The sequence below is a fragment of the Ochotona princeps genome, chromosome 20 (assembly GCF_030435755.1).
Source record: "Ochotona princeps isolate mOchPri1 chromosome 20, mOchPri1.hap1, whole genome shotgun sequence".
Taxonomy (NCBI): Eukaryota; Metazoa; Chordata; class Mammalia; order Lagomorpha; family Ochotonidae; genus Ochotona; species Ochotona princeps.
Window position 1 is genome coordinate 8596674 of NC_080851.1, and position 22539 is coordinate 8619212.

Sequence of the window (22539 nt, forward strand, 5' to 3'; positions counted from 1 at the left end):
GTTCTTAAAACCTCACCCTAAAGGATACCTGTTTTCCAGTTCCATCATCCGACTTGCCTTCAGCTTATTTCGTCCAGTACTGATTTGAAGCCATATATTTAAAGAACCAAAACACTGTGGCTTGTGCTCCTAGCCAAGGGGAGTTAGGGACTGGAGAATAAAGGAACAACATTGAGCTGCAAAGCAAAATTCCTGTTGTTGATTTTACATTACCCACCATTCAGCTCCCCTGGCTTTGTCAAATTAGTTTATACTTTAGGGATTTTCACATTTTGTAACTTTACACTTTGTCATAGACATGGGAAGACTAAAGCACCAAAATGTTCAGGCCAGAAGTAGAGATTTCTTTGTGAACTTCTCATTCTTGGAGACAAACCATGAGGTCATAGACTGTGTTCTCCTTTTCCCAAGTTGTTGCCTCTTTTTTTCCTTAAGTAAATGTTGTGAGCTCTCCAACTTGCTGTGAAATGTGGATTTTTTTGCCCCAATCTTTATTAAATAAAGACCATACACTGTCACCAGGTTAGATGCAACATAGAAGTGATGATAACCCAAACACACGTTAACTGTTTGATGAGTGTTCAAGAAGCTAATATTTTGAACAGTCTTGCCAGAGGTTGTCATTAAATTGTCAGAATATTGGTTCTCTGCATTAAATTCCACGGCAGTGCAAATCTCAGTTTAGAGGAGTCCAGGGTTCCGGAGCCTGGGGACTCACCCACCAGAGTACACACCCACCTGAGTGCCCACCTGCCTGGCTGGCTGGATTCTCTGTTTGTAAAGATAGCTGGTTGAACAGGGCACCTCTATGAAAATGCCTTTTCATTCCTGAAGACCAGGATTAGTTTCCATTCCATATGGAAATTCATACTCCTTCTAACAAAGTTTGTACAAGTTGTTTTTGCTGCCATTGGTTTTTCTTAGTCATATACTTAACGTATTTCCCTTCCCGCAGTACCATGTCATTTGACTTGGCCTTGGTCTGCCTGTGCTCTGGCTCGTTGTTGTTAGGCTTTGTGTCAAGTGCGGACACCATAATCCCCTTTGTCTGCCTCAACCTCCTCTGTGCGTGGTTTCCAGTCAGCAAGCCAGGTCACTTGCCTTATTAACCCCACTCTCACTTCTTGTTTTGTCCATGCATCACCACTTGCTCAGAAACTCCCTTGTTATTTCACTCCCCCAGCCCGCCTCTGTGTGTTGCTTCTTGCTGCGGTCTGCAGTTAGGAAGTTCCTCTTTGTTGGCAATACTTTGGTTGAGAGTGTGGAGGTTGTGCTTACCCTCTGTGCTGTCTGCAGCCTGCATCGCACCCAGTAATTGAAGATACATTCCACACCATTCATCTTCCCAATGAACAAATTGGGTTTTGCTCTTCCTCCCAGTAGAATATCTCCTGCTTTTTTGCCCAATATAAATAAGACTTGGTTCTGTGTTTATAGTTAAAGGAATATATGAACGTTACACAGAGCATTTGATTTTTCAGGAAGTATCTTGAAATGATAGACACTGGCTTCCACAGTACTCAATGGATTGCTCTATTTTAATGATATTTTTGGCAGTTGAGATTTGTTGGATTGACATGTATCATATCAAAATATTTCCCATTTGAAGTAATGAGAAATAGGCTGTCGGTATTTCCGTGCGGCACGTTGACTTTTCTGAAAGTGGAGCACTGCCTACAAGAGCAGTGTCCGTCACTGAATGAGTGGATCCCTGCCACAGTCAGCCGGGGGATGACAGCTACAAGAAAAGCAGCCCTTCAACCACTACCTGCCTGCGGAAGAATGTCTGCAGCTTAGAGGTCTTGCGAAGTTTTTTTTTTCTTTTTTGTTTGAGAGACACAGTGAGAGAAAAAGAAAGAGGCACAGAGAGATACAGACAGACAGACAGAAAGCTGCTGTACAGGGCTGGCCCAGGAGCACAGGTGGTTGCTTGATGTCAATCCAGGTCCCTCATGTGAGTGGCAGAGGTTCAATGACTTGGGCATCACCCTCTGCCTCCTTGGATGTATATTAACAGGAAGCTGGAATTGGGAGCCAGAGCCTGGGCTTGAAGCCAGGCATTCTAATGTGGCGTGTGGGTGGCCCAACTGCAGCCTTAGCCGCTATGCAGATCTTCACCCCAGTCCTCATGAATTTTGATTTGCGAATATTTGAAACCCCTTACATTTTCTCTGCTGTCAAAATGCCAGTATACTGGCATATGTCTATCCATTGCCCTTTACACATGCCCTTCATCTGATCGTGGATTCTGGCAGCCCTCAGGCCTCTTGTGTGTTCCCCAATTCAAAGGCAAAGCATTCACTCCAGTATTGATGAAAAGCCATCAAGTCATGATCCCTGGTGTTGCTCAACACAGTAAATGTTGTGTTTATTAATTGCTAACATTTATGATTGTGCTCTTAGTTGCTTAATGTGTGCCTTATAGTCCCACTATGAATATCTGTTTGAACATGAGCTAGGCTGATTTTTCTTCCCCAGTCCACCAAACCAGGCTGTGTGTTTCAGATATTCAATACTACTACCTGGGGGATTGGTAATTCAGGTGTGAAGCAACATCGCAGGTGTATATGAAACCTGAATAATGTATCAGTTTCCCAGGCCTTTGTATTGCAAAGCAGTACTACTATGAATGCTAAGTGTTCTATATTCATCAGGGGTTTAGAAACCAGATTCTAATGGAGGTATAGGCCAAGAATGAGTTAGTAATTTTTTTTAAACAAAAATACATGTCAAATTTTCAAGCTAAACTTAAGCAAAGCATCGTGGTGGTACAGACTGTAACAAAGATGGGGGCTTTGTTAAAGCCTTCCACACACTTCAGTGTACCTATTATTCCTATTAGAAAAAAGAGGGAAAAGAAATAAGAAGCAAATCCCTGTATCGAGGAGGGAGGCAGCCAGAATTCCCAGGGAGCTCTTGCCTGTCTATCCCCATAATACCCACATTCCTCGCTTTCACTGCTGGGGTTCTTATGTAGTGAGCAGAAAATGTTTCAAGAACACAGATCTGGTTTCTCTGAATACAAAACTTCTTCATGAAATAAATTCCACATTTCAAATGTGATTGACCAGACATTGTCCACTTCTCCAACAATGAAAGATGTTCAAGAAATGGAAAAAAAAAAAAGTAGCTAAGTACAAACTAGGTCCAAGTACCAATTCATGGAAAGAAAAGACAGAGTCTGGATGGATGGACAGGGTCATGGTCCTCGGAATCCATAGAGGATGCCAGCTGATGGTTTCCTAGAGCCCTGCGGCAGTGGGCCTCTGCCAACACAGACTCGTTTGTCATTGAATGCTCTCGTATAGTATTGTTATTATCATTATCTTTCTTTTCAGTATGCTATTTTATAACTTTTTTCTAAGTTGGAGCATGAAACACCTTTGGGGAAGAGAGCCTGTTTAAAGTCGGAGTCTTCTGGTCAGCTTTAATAGAAACTTGTGGCATGGCAGTGGGCTGGGTGCCAGGTGGTGTTCCCCGAATGCTGGGCTTTGGGTCCGAGTGTAGCTGTTACTGGTGACCAGGAATGCCTGATGAGCTGTTTGGCACAAGTGCAGTCATGGACAGCACTTTACGATGAATCGGGGTCAGTGCTTTCAGAAGGGCTCTGCATTCACAGTGCCGTGTTAGGAAGAGCAGCACCAGGATATTCCCTTTTTGCGGCTGTTCTGGGAACAGGTGGATCTGTGCAGGGAGATAACCGGGCATTTTGAATTACACGGCCCCAGGGTGCAAAAGCTAGCCAGCCTTCCAGATGATTTCCATAACTAAAGCGTCTTGCTGCTCACCGGCCTTGTCCAATTTCAGGGGTTAGATGAAGCCCAGATGAGATTGGCTTTGTGACATGCAGAGGTTGTGCTGGCCCATAGCAGACACACCAGTGTGGCTGTTTCCTCAGAGTGCCGAGGGCAGTGGTCACTCTGAGTGTATTTATTCTGTCGTTGGTGAGATTCAGGTGAATGTGTACAGATAAATCTGAAATCTTCAGTTCATGGGAAGCAAGAAGCAACAGCAAGAACAAGGGTTTATTTTTTATTCAGAAGCCAGAGGAGCAGTGTGGACTTGCAGAAAGAATCTAGGCCTTGGGGTCAAATCACTCTCCAGCTCCCTCGTCTTTCATGCCGGGGCTTACTGTCTTCCCACTGCACCTTCACATATGAGCTTTATCTGACAGACATCATAGGATAGTATGGACACCCGAGTCCATTTGGGCTGCTGTGACAAAACCCCAGACCCTGGGTAGCCTATAACCAGCAGAACTTGAGTGCTCCCAGGTCCAGAGGGAGGGTGAGCTGAGCCTGAGATGAGGGTGCCACTGGGCATGTTGTGTGCTGAGGAGCCACTGCTCACTGAGTCTCTTCCCACTGCATGCTCTGGCAGCCCAAGGGGGAAAAGTTGGACTCTGGCATCTTACAAAGGCACTCCTCCCATTCGCAAGAGCACCAGCCCTTGGGGTAGCAGTCACATCCTGTCCTGTGGGGAATTAACTTTTAGTGTGGGCATTTTGGGGAGATGTAAGCAGTCAGACTACAAGTCCCTAATGTGTTGGGTGTACTGTAGTGATTGGAGATGAATGTATGTAATATAGAAATACAGTGGTTTCTGGCATAGAGTGCCTAGCATATTGTAAGCTCCCTAATAAATAAATAAATGAGAGTAGTCTTGCCTTTCCTACAGCAGGGCTGTATGAGCCTCTCTGATGCACTGACTTCTGCAGGGCGTGGTCTCCAGCGGCCACAGTGGCTGGCCTGCCTCTGGGAACAGACCGGAGCATCCAGCTCCTATCTTCCTGGGACGACGACTTTCATGTCTGTGAAGTGAGGCTTTAACTCTCGTATTGCATCTTTACCCAGGGAAAATTACACCAACTACATCTGGCTTTGATCTATTTTCAATTTTGACCGAAATTCAGACAATAATACACCTATTTACGGTATAGCCATACTCTAGGCTACAACTATTGAAAACCTATGTAATCTTTTTCAGATCTTGAAAACAGATGATTAACCATTGTCAGCTCTGCATGCCTTGGGCTTCCTTGGCCATTGAACTCCTGGCTCTGTTCACGCCTCCATTCTCCCTTTAATCCTGTACTTTTTTTTTTTTTTGCGATGCCTTAATTTCAGAAGTGAATTTTTGTGTATTGCTTTTGTTATTTTATTAGAATCAGAACCCTCTGTACAAAAGGTTGCTTTTAGCATAATGATTGCAAAGCAGCCTGTAGCCTACAAATCGATGGTGAAGGAATTAAAGTTTCCTTTTGGCCCAGAACCTTCTTCCCCAGAATGCCAATGCTGTGAAAGCCATGTTAAGGCTTCTGTGAGACCGGAAGTCCAAAAAATTCTTTATATCCGTTCACCATTCTGCTTGCAAACGACCCAAGACTCAGTCTGGTCTGACCTCAACTCTTCAACAATAGATTGAGTCCAAGACTTGCTGTATATATTTTTCTTTCTTTTTTTATTATTTATTATTTTTAATTCATTAATTACATTGTATTATGTGACACAGTTTCATAGGTACTTGGGTTCTCCCCACCCCTCCCCAAGCCCTCCCACCATGGTGGATTCCTCCACCTTGCTGCATAACCACAGTTCAAGTTCAGTTGAGATTCCCCCATTGCAAGCATATACCAAACAGAGTCCAGCATCTTATTGTCCAGTCAAGTTCAACGGCTTCTTAGATATACCCTCTCTGGTCTGAAGACAGAGCCAGCAGAGTATCATCCCAATCAATTAAAAGCTCCAACATACCATCAGCAAAAATTTACATCATTATGGAATTAATTGACATAGTAATGAGTAACCAATATGTTAAAAGTAAATGCGAGTTCCCAGCCACCTTCTGTGACCACCTCACCTATACTTCAATTTTAGTTTATACACAACATATAACATACATAACATAACATGTTATACATAACATCATATCATCTTAAATTAAGGCAAACATGTGATATTTAACCTTTTGGGATTGGCTCATTTCCCTTAGTGTTACGGTTTCCAGTTTGGCCCATTTGGCCACAAAGAACTGCATTTTGTCAACAAAGTAAAAAAGCAACCCACAGAATGGGAGAAGATCTTTGCGCACTACGTAGGTGATAGAGGGCTAATCTCCAGAATATACAAAGAGCTACAAAACAACCAAAATGTCAAAACAAACAAGCCACTCAAGAAATGGGCACGGGAAATGGGCAGACACTTCACAAAGGAACAAACCCAAATGGCAAATAAACATATGAAAAATGCTCAAGTTCCCTGGCAATAAGAGAAATCCAAATTAAAACATCAACGAGGCTGTATATATTTTTCATCCTTCTCAGACACCAGGCTAAGCAGTGCATGCTCTCCTCTAGTGGTGGCAGAAGGACAGGAAGGACGAACAGGAGCGTGTGCTGCCTCCCAGGTTGCAGGCATGGCACTGCCCTTTCGTGTCCAGCCCCGTTCCATTAGCCAAGCAAGATGAATTACCAAAAAGGAACTGTGGAATCCTCTGAGTACATTCATTTATGCATCCAGCTTTTTGTTTTGTTTTGTTTTCCACATTTTTTAACAACCTGCTTGGTGCATTATTGTATATGATAAGAATACGTCAACAAACAGAATAGTCAAACGTCTTTCACGTGAGTCTTATATTCTAGTCAGAGCTCAGCAGTGAATAGTAGTGTGTATACATGCATGCATGAGTGTGTAACATGACAGAGAGTGAAAAATACAAAGAAGAAAAAAGATAGGTAAAATGCTTTATCTGTCCCTGTCCAAGAAGCCAGTGTTGGAAATGTGCCTGTGGTTTCAGAGTGTAGTGGATTAGAATATGGTTTAGAATGTGTAGTGGAGCCTGACCCAGGGGTTTCAATTCCTGCTCTTCCTTTTACTTGCTGTGTAATCTTAGATATATTTCCAATTTTTCTGTTGCTGTGTAACATCACGGAACATGATCGCCTAAATTCACTTACATTCATCTTGTCATTGTTGCTGTGAGTCAGGAGCCCAGCAGAGTCGAGCTGGCTCCAGTGTTAAGGGTCATGCGAAGCAACAGCCTAGGTGTTGGCTGGATCTTGGGATCCTCTTCCGATCTCGTGGCTTTTCCACTTCTGTGCAGCTCCCTGCTAAGGCACCTGGGAAAGCAGCAGAAGATGGCCCACATACTTTGACCCCTGTACCCACAATGGGAGACCTGGAAAAATGTCCTGGCTCCTGGCTTCAGCCTGGCCCAGTTCTGACGGGGCCATCTCCAGAGAGCCTCTAATGAAGGATGTGTGTGTGTGGCTATGTCATAGTCTCTTTCTGTAACTCTGCTTTTCACATAGATCTTTTTAAAATATAAGTTGTTTTGGTACAAAGAATTTTATAACCCATGCATAAGATGAGTTCTTTGAGAAATTCATGAAAAATATCTATTAGGAAAAACTTGTGTTAAATTTCAGTACTTTGGGCATGAAAATATCTTTGATTCCGGTGTCCCCAGGAACTTTTTGAAGATCTTCCCCTCTTGCTGAAGTGCACATAGGCATACGTTTATGCATTTTACATTTTACATTTTATCAGAAGCTTTTGCTCAAATATGTTCAAGCAGGAAAGAAAATGACCAGAATGAAACTTTGTTTAGTTGATCTCCATTGTATTGAAGACAAAAAAGAAAAAGGCCTGTGAGGTCTTTGAGGACTGATGGATTGTGTCTCAAGAAGAATCGCTTTCTGCGCAGTGAGTAGCTGTGTCACTTCACTTGGTTGGTCTCCTCCCAGCATGACGTCTCCCAAGACGCACGCTCCACGGATAAAGGACTCTGTGGGGCGTCAATATTTTAAACCCACCATGTCCACATTTTTCAGCTAGTGGAAACAACTGACTCCTTCAAAAAATAATAACAGCTGCTTTTTTTGCTGCAGTATGTGGAGCTTGGTTTTTATTGATTTCCTCACGATACCAAGGACCTCATCCCAGCAGCACCCCGCAGGTGGAACGCCGCGTTGGCATCGACTCGCTCTTTTCTCAGCACACGGATCTTCTGCTTTTCATAATGAATGCAGTGCTGTGCCCACTGCCCCATCAGTCTGCTTTTCGTTCCAGAGTCTTGCGAGTTTGGTTTGCATTCGTGCTGGGGTGGTGGTGTTCTTCCTCAAATAACATTGACTCCCATGCTTCAACGAAATTTATACTCACTCAGGAAAAGTTTTTCAAAATGGATTAATGCCTACTCTTGACAAGATGGAATACGTACTTCAGTGTTCCTGATGGGATTATAAATCAATACAGTGATTCCACAGCATGGATTAGAAAGGATGTTTCATACTCAAGCCATTTGACTCAGAAACTAGATTTGCCAGAGTTGCTAAGTAGTCACAAAGTCATGAAAGTTTCTGAGTACAAAAGCTCAACTGTAGGGAACACATAACTCAACACGATATTTTTATTGTTGCTGTGGTTATGGCCATCCGCTGGCAAAGTGGCACACTAAGTAGGCATTGTCTCATTAACTCACAATACAAATAAATGCTGCCATTGTGCTATATCCCATAAAGGAAGAGCATGGCTTAAGAAGTTAAGCATCCCATCCCAAAATGGTGAGGAAGAGGACAGTGCTAGTAGGGAGAGCTGCTGGCATTTCCCGAGTGACACTTGGTGTTGCAAGGTGTCCTTAGTGCCTCACAGGCAGTGGTGGGTCTGATCATCTCACAAGAGTACAGTAAGTGTTCCTTGTTGTCCCCATTTCAGCAGAGATGAAAATTGGGCACTGGAAAGTTAAAGGTGTTTACAGGGTTCACAGTATTTAAGTTGGGATTTGAATACAGGTGATAGATTTTTTGGCTATCATACATTTATCAGTAGTGTCTGCCAGTCACATGTTTGGTAAATGAATGGCAGACCAGGACCCAATCCTAGGTCTGGTAGAAGTTCTTTTAATCACTTAATTCAGCTAATTCCGTTTGGTGGATAGTCTTACAGTGTGCGGTGTGATCATCTACTCTCTTTAGGGATATCTGGGGTAACTCTAAGCAGAGATAAGAAAGGCAAGGGGTTCACCCATCATGCTACAATTACCCCCTAGCTTTAGTCACCCTCAGGGTGTCTTGGTAACTTATCAACCAGAGAAATGACTGGGTGGACGCAAATATTTACAACCTTGGAGGGAAAATACAGGTCAAGTCCAGAATGCAGAAACTTTGCCATAGTGAATAGAGTGGCCTTTGGAGCCAGGTAACCCTTTTATTTGTATTTTGTACAAATTACATGCAAATACATGTGAGGGTATACAGCGATGTGTATACAGTGTATCATGACTAAATCAGGGCTGGGAATGAAGACAGAGAACTCTTAGAGATAAGGGGTTCCTGGCAGTTTCAGGAGCAGGACAGTCAGTAGACTTCATGCCTAGGATGCACGGGCCTTAGCTCCTCGTAGGCCTGTAGAGTATCTGCAGGAGAGGGAGCATGGTAGACAGAGAGAGCCAAGGTGCTGCCTTCCTGGCAGACCCTGGCAGTTGCAGCCATACAAGACAGAGGATGGGTGAGTCAACTGTCTGCATTCCAAACTTGAGGGAAACTTTATCCTCCGCTGAAAATGAAACACTGCAGTGTCTGTACTGTGTTGATCAAGAGTGAAAACAACTTTTCACAAGGCCAGGATGGCTTTGGGGAAACCATGGCAGGGACTTGGAACAGATCCATTGTTGGCCCCAGCCTGTTTTTCTGAGTTATCGTTAATCTCCACTTTGTCCTTTATGGGAAGGTGAAGTTACCCCACACACACACAAGGGTCAGCATATGTGTTCAAATCGCCTTTGCAGTGTAGCCTGATGACATTAGCTATGGGTCCAGGTCAGTCACAGGTAGCCATGTGACTCGTGAAATCGTGCAGCCCATCTCAGACACCACTGGTATATCTGCAGGAACCAGAGATTCCTGTGTAAGGTGTACTGTATTTTATACAACATTTCATCGTCATAGAATGAAGCCCCTCCCCCCAGGGTGTCTGACCATGGTTAACTCGCTGTCCAAGCTCTCATGGGATGTGGAAGGGTCCACTGGAAGCCCCCGTGCTGCTCCCTGGAAGCTCCTCCAGCCCAGTTCCCTCTTCCTCCCTCGGTTCACTGCAGCCAGCAGTCCCTCTCCACTATGGTAATAACAGTACCTGATCAAAATAAACTGGTCACAGTGTGGGAAGAGAAAACTATGAACCAGCTGTAGCATTAGTCTCGTAACTGGTTAATGAATAACCCACAAGGCAGAACTGCCCTAATTTCTAGTTATTGGAAACTAATTGGCCAAATATGATATCAAAGCAAAAATGCATTAAAGTATAATGTGATGTTAACCAGACAGCTCCTAATAATCTAGGCTGGTGTCAATGAGGCTGAAATGAATACCAGTTCATCGTCTTAAGCCGAGAATAATAGCAGCTGAAAGGGACTGCCAGCTGGCCGTAATGCCGCTGAGGAGTGCGGACCCCAGTATTGACAGCTACAGAAGTCCCTGGCCAGGGGGACTCGGTGGCAGGGAATGTTCAGAGTTGTCAGGACCCAAGTGGCAGCCATGCTTCAGGGAGAATGCCTCTTTGCTGCTGAATCGTGGCTGACTTTAGATCATGAACACCATGTGTTGGTATTGGGATTCCAGAGGCCAGTTGTTGACCCACCTGTGCTGGTGCCAGTAAGCAGCCCCCTTGGGGGAGGGGTGCGGGGAGTTGCAGCACACAGGGTTCAGTGTGTGCTTGGCCAGAAGTGGGCTCTGGGGCCACAGGGACCAGGGGTTAAGGAGGAATATGGCCCTTTACCAGAGTCTCTTCCTGCGGTTGGCCTCTCTCCCTCTGTCCCCACATTGAACACATCCTGAATAAGAAGGATCTTTAGGAATAAGTGAGCAAACGGTTGATAATACACACATGGGTTAAATATGCCATTGAACTATAACTGAATTGTGTATATACATTTGTCAAATAGTAGCAAAGTATTACAGGTAGAGTGTTTCTATAGAGAACTGTTTTGACCTAAATTTTTTCAGCAGATTTTGTGCCCGTGAACTTTTGCTTTGTAACTCCCACATTCCTGCTTAGCCCATTCAAAGCTCTAAAAATAGCAGCAGCATTTTTTAGTGCAGATAAATGTATGGATGTTCTTTGTGTCCATGGGCCCTGACCTACATACCGACAGTCTAGCCATGGCCATTGCAGACTGGCCATCTCTGCCTGGCACAGCACACGGCCCCAGCAGCTCTGTTCCACTCCTGCACCCCTGCTGTGGAGACCCTGCAGCGCAGAGGAGCGGCTGCCTCATTCACGGCTCTCCGTGTCTTCCAGGGCTCCTGTGGGCTGCTTCTCAGATGCCCATGTGAGGTGCGGGTGCCTTGGGGACAAAGAAGTCACAAATCGCAAAGAAAAGTCAAGTCCAAGAGTGCCCCTGTGTATGTCATATCTGTGCCAGATGTGTCACATATGTGCCAGACTTTTACATAGCCTCAAGTTTGCATTGCTTGTGGAGCGTTTGGACTGCTCACCATTGTTACTGTTAATGTCCCGGCAGTTCCTGGAAGTGACCTGACACCGCTTATTGTAAGAGCCGCATAGGTGCGGAGATGTGTAGGAGGTAAGAACAGGTGCCGCTTGAGGCTGAGCTCAGTCTGCAGGATGCCCAGCAGGGGCCCACACTGCCTTTCACAGGGCTGCAGCCTCCTGTCTGCTGCTGTTCTCTGTATTTGGTCGGTAGGTAGATCTGTAGATACATAGATGGAGAGGTGAACGGACACACACATACACATATACAAAGATTTCTCTGCAAGGTAGAACATCAGAAAGAGAGGAGAAAAGAGGGAGAAAGGGTCCAGCACAATAGCCTAGCAGCTAAAGTCCTCATCTTGAGCACGCTGTGATCCAACATGGGTGCTGGTTCTAATCCCGGCAGCCCCACTTCCCATCCAGCTCCCTGCTTGTGGCCTAGGAAAGCAATCAAGGACAGCCCAAAGCCTTGGGACCCTGCACCTGCATGGGAGACCCAGAAGAGCTCCTAGGTCCTGGCTCTTTCTAGAACAGTGTTTCCTGCGCGTGAGGCACCTCAATTCTCTGTGGGCAGGTGGCTTCCGAGTGAGCAGCACAGAGCGCACGGGGCTTGCTGGTGCGGCCGGGTTCTGCACCGTGCTGGCCTGCGGCCCGGGCTGGGAGGCAGCAGTCGGTGTCCAGCGTCCCCACCCCTGGTGCTGTGCCCTGGGCTCCCTTCCCTGGTGCGTGGCTCTGCTTAGTCGGATGGGGGGGTTCTGCTGCAGCTGCTGGGGGAGCACCCCCCCCCCAGCGCTCTCCCACTGCCCTGGGGCCCAGGGTGAGCTGGGGACGGACACTGTGTCAGTGTGAGAAGGGGAGAAAAGTCACTGAGATGCGAGCAGGATCAGTGAGGGGGCAGAGACTAAAAGCAGGAGCCAAAGGAGAGCGAAGAACGAGAATTTCACTGGAAAGTATCTCAAATGAGTTGCTTTCACTGTAGAATTTTCAAAATAAAGTAAGCTAAGAGCATTTCCTGAAATGACTTAGATTTGCATTTGTTACCGTCTAATTTCTTTTGTTAGCAGCCAACTGCTTGTCTTCCTCATTCAACTCCTGCAATCTTGTAGCTCTCTGGATCTAGCCTGAAATTTAAATATATATATATTTATATGTACACATTTACATATATGTGTAAGTATGTAACTGAGAGGTTCCTTGGTTAGGGTTCGGCTGGTCAGTGGTTCCCCCCACTGACTGACTGGAGAGGGTTGGGGAATTCCTAATGTCTTGGTTGCAGCTTGGACTAGTTAAGTCAGGATCTTTGGATCCCAGTTACTAACATTATCCTTCCTCCAGCCCTCTTTTCTCATTCTCAGTCTCATTCTCCTTTTTTTCTTTTTTGGGGGGGTGAACAGATGGTGGCATAATTTTAAGGTACCCTTTATTTTCATGTGCAAGCAAGTACTACTACGCCAGCCTCAAACTTCTAGCAGGTGGATCACATTACTTTTAGACACAGTTCCTACGTGCCGTTTTCGTTTATTTAGGTTCCTTTTCATCTCGGCCTTTGCAGTTTGAGAGCTCTGCACTACAGCGTCCTGGATGGGCCTGGTTCCCTCATTCCAGCAGCTGCCCACAGTGCTGGCAGCTTTTCATTTTCTCGGTCCAGGGGCTCCCCCTGCTGGCCAGTAACAGTCTACTCACTGCTGCAGAGAGCCTCACTTGGGATTTGAGCTGCAGAGCACAGCGCTGATTCGTGACGTTTGAGGACCACGTTTTTAAATCCACGTTGAGCCCATATGCCAGTGCCAAAAGTGAGCATTGAAGCATGCTAATATGTCAACCAGAGGCAGTTTAAGGAATGAGGAGAAAGAATAATAAATGTAAATACATACATATATATTCATACATTCACATTAACACATACACACCTAAATCTATTCACACACTTTCTCACACATGTACACCTGTACATACAGGTAAAGGCTTCTTTGCAGCTCTGGCAGTGACCAGCGCAGCCTTGTTGAACTCCTGCAGGTTAGGGGGAGTCACCTGCCTGGTACTTTTGAACCCATGGAAAGTGCAATGTGATCACATTGGTGTCTCTGACAAAGCCAGAACAAAAATCATTGAGAGCGATCATTCTGGAAGGATCTGTAAAATGGCCCGTGGGACAGCGGCACTGTATGTCAGTGACCCCACCACTGTCCTGTCTGAGTTGCAGGTGGTCCTGCCGGGCAGTTTGGCCAGTCATTCTGTGGGGCCAGTGTCTCTGGCACTCATGGCTGCTGCTGCTACACAGAGCCTGAGACCCACACAGCACCAGCAAGTGTTGGCACGTGTTCTGGCAGAGTGCGTGCCAGCTCTGAGAGATGGTGGTGTTGATAAACCAGTGGCTGCCAGGGGCAAGGTGGGGGGTACAGAGCCCCCACAAGGGTAAAGCATCCAACAGCGAGATGCTGTGGACTAAACTCTGACATTATATGGTGACAATTTCAGTTCTGGAAGAAAGTGCTTTGTTTTGTTCATTAAATAGTATTCAGTGGCACCTGATGTGTGTCGAACTTCATTACCCTATTGGTTAATACCCCAGGCCACTGGGAATAAGAGAATACTGCACCCATGCCTTAAAGGGCATGGACTTGAGATCAACTGTGACCCCTACATATTCTGTCAGTTGTGGGGTCTTTACTCTGATGCTTGCTGCTAAGAAATGGTAAGACTGAATCTTCAGTGAAGATCACTTGTCCTTTTATGCTAGCACAGAACATAAAGAAGCACTTGCACATGGAACAGGGGAACTACGTTGGCATTAATCGTCTCCCTTCCCTGTCCCATGGAGACACCCTGTTGGAGTTCTACCCTGTTGCCACACATGCTTTTTCCTGGTTATTTTTGTCTTCTCCCTGCAGTGGTTATTGACCCTCTGTGATTCCCTATTAATGTTCTGTGAGTTGCCTTTCTGGAGAGTGTTATAGAAGAAGGAGTCCTGTAAATGACCCCCTTCCCCCAAGGCCTGAGGAGCCCCCAGGGGGTTCCTGTGTGTCAGGTGAGGTCTCTTGCCCTGGCCTGCTTGGTCACCTTTCTAGCAAGCTCTGAGCTGTGAGCTCCGCCTCTTCCACCGCCTGTCCAGGAGTTGAATGATGTACAGATGTCTCTCCCCGTCCCTGACCCTCACATACAGCGCTGAAACCTGAAAGCCCTTGCTTTTCCTCCGCGTCTGCTGCACATGGCTGCCTGCCAATCTTCATCTCCTCTCCCGTACTCTTCCTCATACAGGATGGAAGTGCAGAGCTGGGCCTTGAGAGAGGAATTCCACATAGAGGAGTCGGTTAGCACTCTACACACACACGGCCCAGATGAGCTTCAAAAGTAGAGCCTCCCTCAAGTGCAGTTCCCAGCCAGAGGACAGCGGTAGCTTAAGAGCATTGGCTCTCACGTCCCTCTACCCCTGCGCGCAGCCTGTACCTCTGCATGGAGTGTCCTGCTCGCATGCTGCCTGAACAAGCACCTGCTGATTGTGGAGGGCTCGTTGGTACCCCTACAGCTCTCTGGTACTCCTACAGCTCTCTGGTACCCCTACAGCTCTCTGGTACCCCTACAGCTCGCTGGTACCCCTACTGCTCGCTGGTACCCCTACAGCTCTCTGGTACCCCTACAGCTCACTGGTACCCCCACAGCTCGCTGGTACCCCTACTGCTTGCTGGTACCCCCACGGCTCAGTTCCTCTGTCCCTGCACCTCTTCCTCGTCTCCCATTGGACTTCTCATACCCCCGGGAGTAGCCTCACTTCCCTGACTGCATCTCATGCTTGTCCCTCTCTAGACCAAGCCAGTCCATGTCAGGCTCTCCCTTTTTGATCTTTTTGTCTTCCACACCTGGGAAGGGGCTGGCTGGGCTGGCCATGCCCTAAACACCCAGGACATTTCTACTTCTGCCATGGACAGGAATGTGTAACTGGAGGATGTGTGGATGTCACAGCGTGTGTGGGTTTGTCATGGGAGCAGGTAGCACGTACAGATCTGCAGTGACAGCCGACGGCCTCTTCCACCTGGGTCCCACCCGGAGACCACCACCCTCCTCGCTGCTTTTAGAGACGGCCTGTGCCTGCAGACATGGGCAAGAAACAGACGCAGGCGGACAGGGAAGATGTGCGTCTTTGCAGGTGTCCGTGCTGGGTTCTGCTTCCTTTGTTCCTCTCCCGTCTTTCGCTCTGCTCGGCTTCCTGCCTCCAGCTTTCCCCGTTAGCACCTTCTGTCCTTTCAAGCTGGCTCTGCCTTTTCCTCTGTGTTTTCCACTTATGTTTCCTTCTCACTGACATCCATGAGGCTTTGAAACGTTAGCTGCTGATCTTCCGCCTGGCCTTGGCACATTCACTGTGCTGGCGCGGACAGCTAGGTTCCACGTGGCTTCGGCCCGTTTCGCTTGGCGGAGCGTGCAGGAGCAGGGTGGAGGGCTGGGAAGGTCTGGGTTCCCTCTGGCTCTTCTAGGAACTCAGTGTCATCTGTTCTAGAGCTGGGTGTGTGTTGGCTCAGCTCTGCAAAACTGTATGAGTTTCTCTTAGGGTTTCTCATTGGGACACCCCCCCCCAAAAATGGTGTAGAATTGAAAGTAGTGCAGCTGTGAGGCTGTCACTGTTTCAGGGTGGGCACAGATTGAATGCTCACAGTTTCAGTTCAAAACTGCCATCATGGTTTGAGTTCTGGCTCCTCCCTCTCTCATCTGACTTCCTGCTCATGTGCCCGGAAAGGCAGGGGGTGCTGCCCCAATTATTTGGGTTCTTGCCACCCACATAGGAGAATCTGGTGTTACTTCTGGCTCCTGGCTTCAGCTACTACAGGTTTTGGAGGGAGTGAGCCAATGACTGGGAGATCTCCCTGGCTCACCCCTGCACCCCGTTCTCTGTCACTCTTTCATGGTATTGATTAATGAATTTAAAGTCTGCAGTTACTTGGCTTGTCCCCATTCCCTGAGGTTTCACAGCTCAGTGTGCTTAAATTCATCCAAGCCCCTGGGGTGGCATGAGAAATGAGAACCCCGCCTTTCCCACCTCGCGAGCCCCATGGTTTCTACATCCAAGAGACCGGAACTCCTCGCTGCAGACTTTAGTTCCCTGGACAGGAGTGCCTTCAGTTGTCCTGCTTCTGCTCAAAGCACAGGCATTGCTAAGGGACAGGCCCGCCCACCCACCTGGGCTCGCATTCAGCAGCCTGTGGTCTATGTGAAAAAGTGAGGATTGGTACAACTCCTTGTGGTTTGGGAGACGGGGGGAATCTTTGCTGATGACACTGGTTCCTGAGTGCTGGACTCCAGAAGTCTAGAGTTCTCTTTTCTTACTTGTGGATACTTCCACAAACGTCCCTGTTCTTGGCATCCTCTGCCCACAGGGAGGCTGTGATGGGCAGGACCGTGTTACGTGTGTCAGTGTGTATAGGCAAACCTGGAGGAATGGGTTGACGCCAGCAGGACCAGGAGTGTGGACCTCATGTCCTTTCCTTGTTTTAACAGCGCATTGTGCAAGAAGCCTCATCTGGCTGGGGTGTGCAGGAGCGTAAGGGCGAGAGGCCGCTGGGAGCCTCCCACTTGGGCATGTGCTGTCCATCACCAATACACGTGGGGAGCTCTAAGTGTCCCTCTCTGAGGCGACCCTCAGAGCTCCATGTCTGAATGTGCAGGTACCCCTCACATCCGTCACCTTGACCCGAAGACTTCTCTGTTGTCCACGTGGCCCAAAACTAAGCTCCTGCCTGCAGCCCGTACCCCTGCTTCGTCTCTTGCACTTCTTACTTCAGCTAATAATTTTGTTATTCTCTTTTAGCCATGTTGTACATTGTCCATATATCCACACGGGTTGAACTCAACCAGAGGTTTCTCCAAACCATGTGCGTCTTGACCACGTGTGCGACCCTCCGATGGGTTACCTGTCTCTGACCCTCTGTGGTCGGCCGCCTCTTCTGGCCAACACTTCTGTGTTCTTCATGGGAGATGTGAGGACGGGCTAGGCCGCAGTAAATGTGCCTCTCACCTGAAAGGCTCCAGTAGTCCACAGTTTGAGAAAACCTGAAACAGGGAAATTTTGTCTCCTGGGTGCAGAATCTGGCCTAAGCTTCCATCCCGTAATTCAGTTTACTGTCTTGCCCAGTGAGTCTCACTGTGTGATCCAGAGACATCGTGCCTCAGTGCCTTCACTGAGTCATTCATGCGTTCAGCTAGTCAGTCCACAGCTAGAAAGTATGTTTCTGCTGTCAGGCATGTGGTAGACCCCACGGGTCCAGCAGTGCCCAGCGTGTTGTCCCGTCTGAGGTCCGTGGTCCAGTGGGAAGGCAGGGGACTCACAGGCCGTGGTAATAGAAACTCACGTAAGGCACACGGAGATCACGGGGGAGCAGAGAATCCAAGAGTCTTTGAGGAAACAATGACTCCTGAGCCACGCCTGGAGGGAGAGGGAGAGGCACGCTGGGTATGTCAGGCGGGTGTTAAGAGGAGGACACCTTTGCAGGAAGGATGGGAAGGCACAGGGTGCAGGCAGTGCTGTCACGTGTGGAACTGGGAGACCCTTCCTCACACCCAGTCCTCAGCCGCCACCCTCCCCGCCGCCTACTTCCTTGCTGGGCCGTGGGATCTCCTCTGCTGTGCAACCCCTCCTCTTCCTGGCTTTCTCTTGGCACCCACACCTCCCAGAGAACACTCGGGCAGAGAGTGCAACTCAACACTGGCCCAGGTCACCTGCCTCATTGGGCCTCCACATGTCAAGGCAGAGTCCGCTTCCTGTCCTTGTCCATTTCATGAGGATGTAACTGTCAACCAAGTGAATGGCACACAGGGAGGGGGTGGGTCAGGCCCCAAGGCCGTTCTCTGTGCCAGTGGTGCAGGGTCGCAGGCGGGGAAGCCAATGATGCTCAGTAGACATCTCTGTGATGGAAGCAAGTCTTGCTTGTTTTTCCGGACAGCTGACCAGAGCCTGGTGCCCCTGAACCCGGCACTGGGGATGGGTGGGGACAATGCTGAGCACAAGGTTTTGCTCACATAAACTGGCGGCACCAGAGGCAGCTGGGTGAACAGTCATGCTGTTACAAGGAACAGGGGAACGGGGCTCCCACAAAGCTTTTCATCGTTTGCAGCACTGCCCAAGGTTCTGCTTTGCAGTGGCCAGTTGGCTGTGTTCGGAAGGTGCCCGTGAGCTGAAATCTCGCTCTGCTTGCTAGCGTTTGTTTCTGTGGAATCCCTTTGTCTTTCCTGCAGAACTCACAGGGACAAGTGGAGCTGTGCGTGCTGTCCAGGTCCTTGATCCTCTCCTCTCGAAAGAACCCTGGGGTGACCGAAAAGGAAGAGGGCGGCACCCTTAGCACGGACACTGTTAGCAAGGTTGTCCACGTCTGACACAAGGCCTTTCTCTTCCCCTTGGACAACTCTTCCAACCTCCCCGCCCTGTCCCCTTCCCTCGCGCTAGCCGGCCCATCAGAGTGTGACCCTCTTTTGTCCATCCACCAATTAATGTTAGTATCAACAAGTTCTTGTACGATTAACCAGTTTGGCTGTAATAGAAATCGATGTATTGCCTGATTTGCAGATTCCTGACTCAGCGTCTCAGTGCAGAGCATAAGGACATACATCTACCCATCATTCCCTTGAGTAGGAAGTGGTGGGTGGAGCACCACTGTGTGTGCCCCCTGTTGGCACCACGGCCTGTCCCCTGGTGCATCGGTAGTCAGGGCTCGGTGTTGCCTTTTGCCAGGCAGCACCTGCTGGCTCTCAGGATGTATGTGTGTAGGCTTTGTCTCCTTACCCTGTGCCCGCGCGTCCTCCTTCCCTGCCGGCCTCTGGCTTCTGCTCCTGCGTCCATGCAGTGGGGTCAGCGCCGTGGTGCCTGCCCACGGTACAAGCGAGGAGGCTGAGGCGTGGGGAGGCCGTTTCTCGCCCAAGGTTACATGACTGGATGGGAGGGAGCATGGAGGATGTGTTCAGCGCATGGGCTCCCACCTCTTGCAGTCGGCCGTTCTCATGATCGTTAGGCGTGAGAGCAGTGCCACGGGCCTGGCGAGTCTGACGGATTGTGCGCCGTTCAGTGCAAGCTGGGCTGTCCTCCAGATCACACTGTGGAGTGATAGAAGCCTAGAAGGGTAACGGAGGCGGAAGTGTTGAAAGGGAGAGAGGCACAGCCTTTTGGCTGAAAGTCGCCTAAGGAGCGACTGTAGCTCAGTGAGAGAAGCGGAGCATGCCCACCTGGGCATCGTGCTTCCTTGCAGCGAGGCGTAAGGTGTGGGGGTGCAGTGGCGGCGTCCTCGGGACTGGGGAGTGATGCTACGTGCGATGCTGGGGTGAAGGACAAGGCTTGTCACAGGGGACGCACACGTCCACACGGTATTAGCTCTGTGAAGGCAACAAGTTTGTGGTTTCTTAGCTGGCCTGTTCAATTTGGACTTGACAAAATATAGCAGATTTAACTTGTCTCATCACGTTCCGCTGTGGGACACAGTGATTCATCTTGGGTGGCTCCTTCGTCGGGCCTGTTTGTGCTGAAATAAAATCCTTGGCACACGATAATGGAAAAAAGAAGGAAAAAAAGCAATTCCAGAGTTTCATAACATACGTTGAGCTGTTGTCCACACTCGAGTGTTGAGTGCTGCAGAAATAACGCATCTGTTTCTACCGTTTCCTGCTCTCCACCAGGTCCTTGGCACACCAAATGAGGACACGTGGCCCGGAGTTCACTCTCTGCCGCATTTTAAGCCAGGTACGTTTCAAGGACTGCAAGTGCCCAAGCGCTTCCTGTATGCAAAGGGCGGATACACAAATGCTTCCACTCCAGGCACAAGTGGCCTCGGAAAATTCTGGCTGCTTTCGCCACTGAGTACTTTCTCCATCCACACACGCAGTACCCCCTTTTGTTTTCACACCCCGCTTGTCTGTAAAGGAGGGCTGGATGGCGTCCCTCTGAGAGATTGTCACCACACAAACTTTGATTGCTACGTCATGCAGGAATTTAATTTCCTCATCGGTTAACCTGGAATCCGCATCAGTCAAGCTGAATGTCAAATGGATGTACTCCAGTGGCGACAGCGCACTAAGAAGTTTCAAATTGTGAAAAAAAAAAAAAAAAAGAAATACCACATTTTGATTTATTATACGAAACTGTTAATATGTTTAATCAGTTGGCATTTGTATAGTGTCCAGTGCTTCTGAATGTCAAATAGACGAAACCCTAAATCGGCTGGGTGCTTTGGTGGTTCAGTGATAGAATTCTAGCCTCCCAAGAATCCCTAAATGGGAAATCTGAGAGAAAATGGAGTACTTTATAAATAGGTTGTCACTTTCCCTCTCACCAGCAGGTGGCAGTCATGAAACTCTGTTCCATAAATACACTTAAAATTTCAGACATGACCGGTTTCTAAAGGAAGGAAGACTAGGAATTGAAACATTAAATAAATAAAATGAGAGGATTGAATTGTTTTATAAAGTTATTCTCTTCTTGGTTGCTTTTTAAAAATTTGTTTCTCAGTTACAAAACCCAGTTTATAAAATGCAGACCCACCATGCAATTACTGAAAGCAATTTTATGCAAGGGTTATTAGCCCTTTATCCAACAGGGATGAGAGCTATGAATAATTTCTGTTAAAGGGAGCCAAGGATGTTCTTTTTGTCCTCCGCCCTTCTTTGGTGGGAAGTGGGGGGCATCAGGAATAAATTATCGATTCTAAAGAATGACGGGGTTGGGAAACTATTTTTACTTTTAATATTTTCCTTGGGAGAGTGTGTAGTGTGCTGAGAATTCTTTTATGTTCTTCAGCTACTCCAAAGACTCTTGGTGCTTTTACGGCAAATTCTAAATGATTTCTGTGTTCTGAAAGGCTAGGGGAACTTCACAACTTAGGAGGAGTTCCTGTTCTTCCTTTGTGATGGAGAACAGGAGGCCCCTTCTGGATCTACTTGTCCCCAGTGGCGTGTGAATGACAGCACAGCTCTTACACCTGTTTCAGTTGGGAGCTTTTCGAGAAAGATCGCTTCCCCATTTTATATCCTAGTGAAATGGTACAGGAGAATTTGAAAAGGTACATGCAGAAAGGAACAATTAAAACAGTGACGGCTTGCCAAGTTTCTGTTCCACGACCACATGGTGTGATTTGTTGGTTTTAATGTGACTAGAACATAACCTTTATCGCTGACATATGGAAGCCTTTACTAAATGTGTTCTGGAAACTGCTGTAGTGTAGTTCATAAGCTAAGAGACAGTAAAGCTCGTGTGACCAGGGACTGTGACAGTACACATTTGGTGTTCCACGAATGTCTGCCGCTCTGAAGTGTGTTGGATGTCTAAGCTACCCTTGAGGTGGCCACACACACAGAAGAGGAATCTGCACCTCAGGGAACTGTCTGGGGCAGGAGGACAGATTTTGTGCGATTTTATAGTAGAGAATACATTGAAATGGTCCAAAAATTGAAGTGATGGGAAAGAGGCATAGTGCAGACTCTCCCCTCGCCTTCGGTGACCCTGTTCCCCCTCCACAGGGCCCCAGTCTGTTACGTCTTGTCTTTCTTGCCTTCCTGTAAATGTAAGAAATTATGAGTGTAAATTTTTATTTTTTTTCCCTTGCTGAACACAAGTCAGCGTCTGGTCCTCCCCGTGAATGCATCCCGTGGGTGGTGTGTACTTGTGTTGGCTTGTACACGAGGCTAACGTGGCTTCACTCTCGTCTCTTGGTGCTGCATGTGCCGTGGTGTGGATTTCATCTGCACCCTAGCAAGGGATGTCTGGGTTGTTTCCAGCGTTTACTGATTAGAAATGTTAGTGGAAAGAAGACCCTTGGCCTTCACATACACATCGCTTGGCAGTGGCAGCAGGCACATCTGGCAGATCGGTCAGGAGAAGTAGGGTTACAGAATCTGGGGGCGCAGACGTCATTTGGAGCGCTTCCTTGTCTGAGGGGTTGATGCCCACTGCTCTGTCACCAGAAGCGACAGCAGCAAGCTGCTCCGCTGCTCCGCCCCTCCGCAGTGCGTGGCCAGAGCTTGGAGATTGCTGATCAGTTACATCACAGAAGGAATCTCGGTCTCCTTTTTTTTTTTTAAGGTT

General features: G+C 47.8%; 1 protein-coding gene across 2 annotated transcripts in view; it reads left to right on the top strand.

Annotated features, from left to right (window-relative positions):
• Positions 1–22539, top strand: part of CDK14 (cyclin dependent kinase 14) — a 455945-nt gene that overhangs the window by 309856 nt on the left and 123550 nt on the right. For both annotated transcript variants that reach the window (XM_058678236.1, XM_058678237.1), the window contains exon 11: positions 20139–20202. In XM_058678236.1, coding sequence (XP_058534219.1) covers positions 20139–20202 — 64 coding nt within the window. The remainder of the gene's footprint in view (positions 1–20138; positions 20203–22539) is intronic.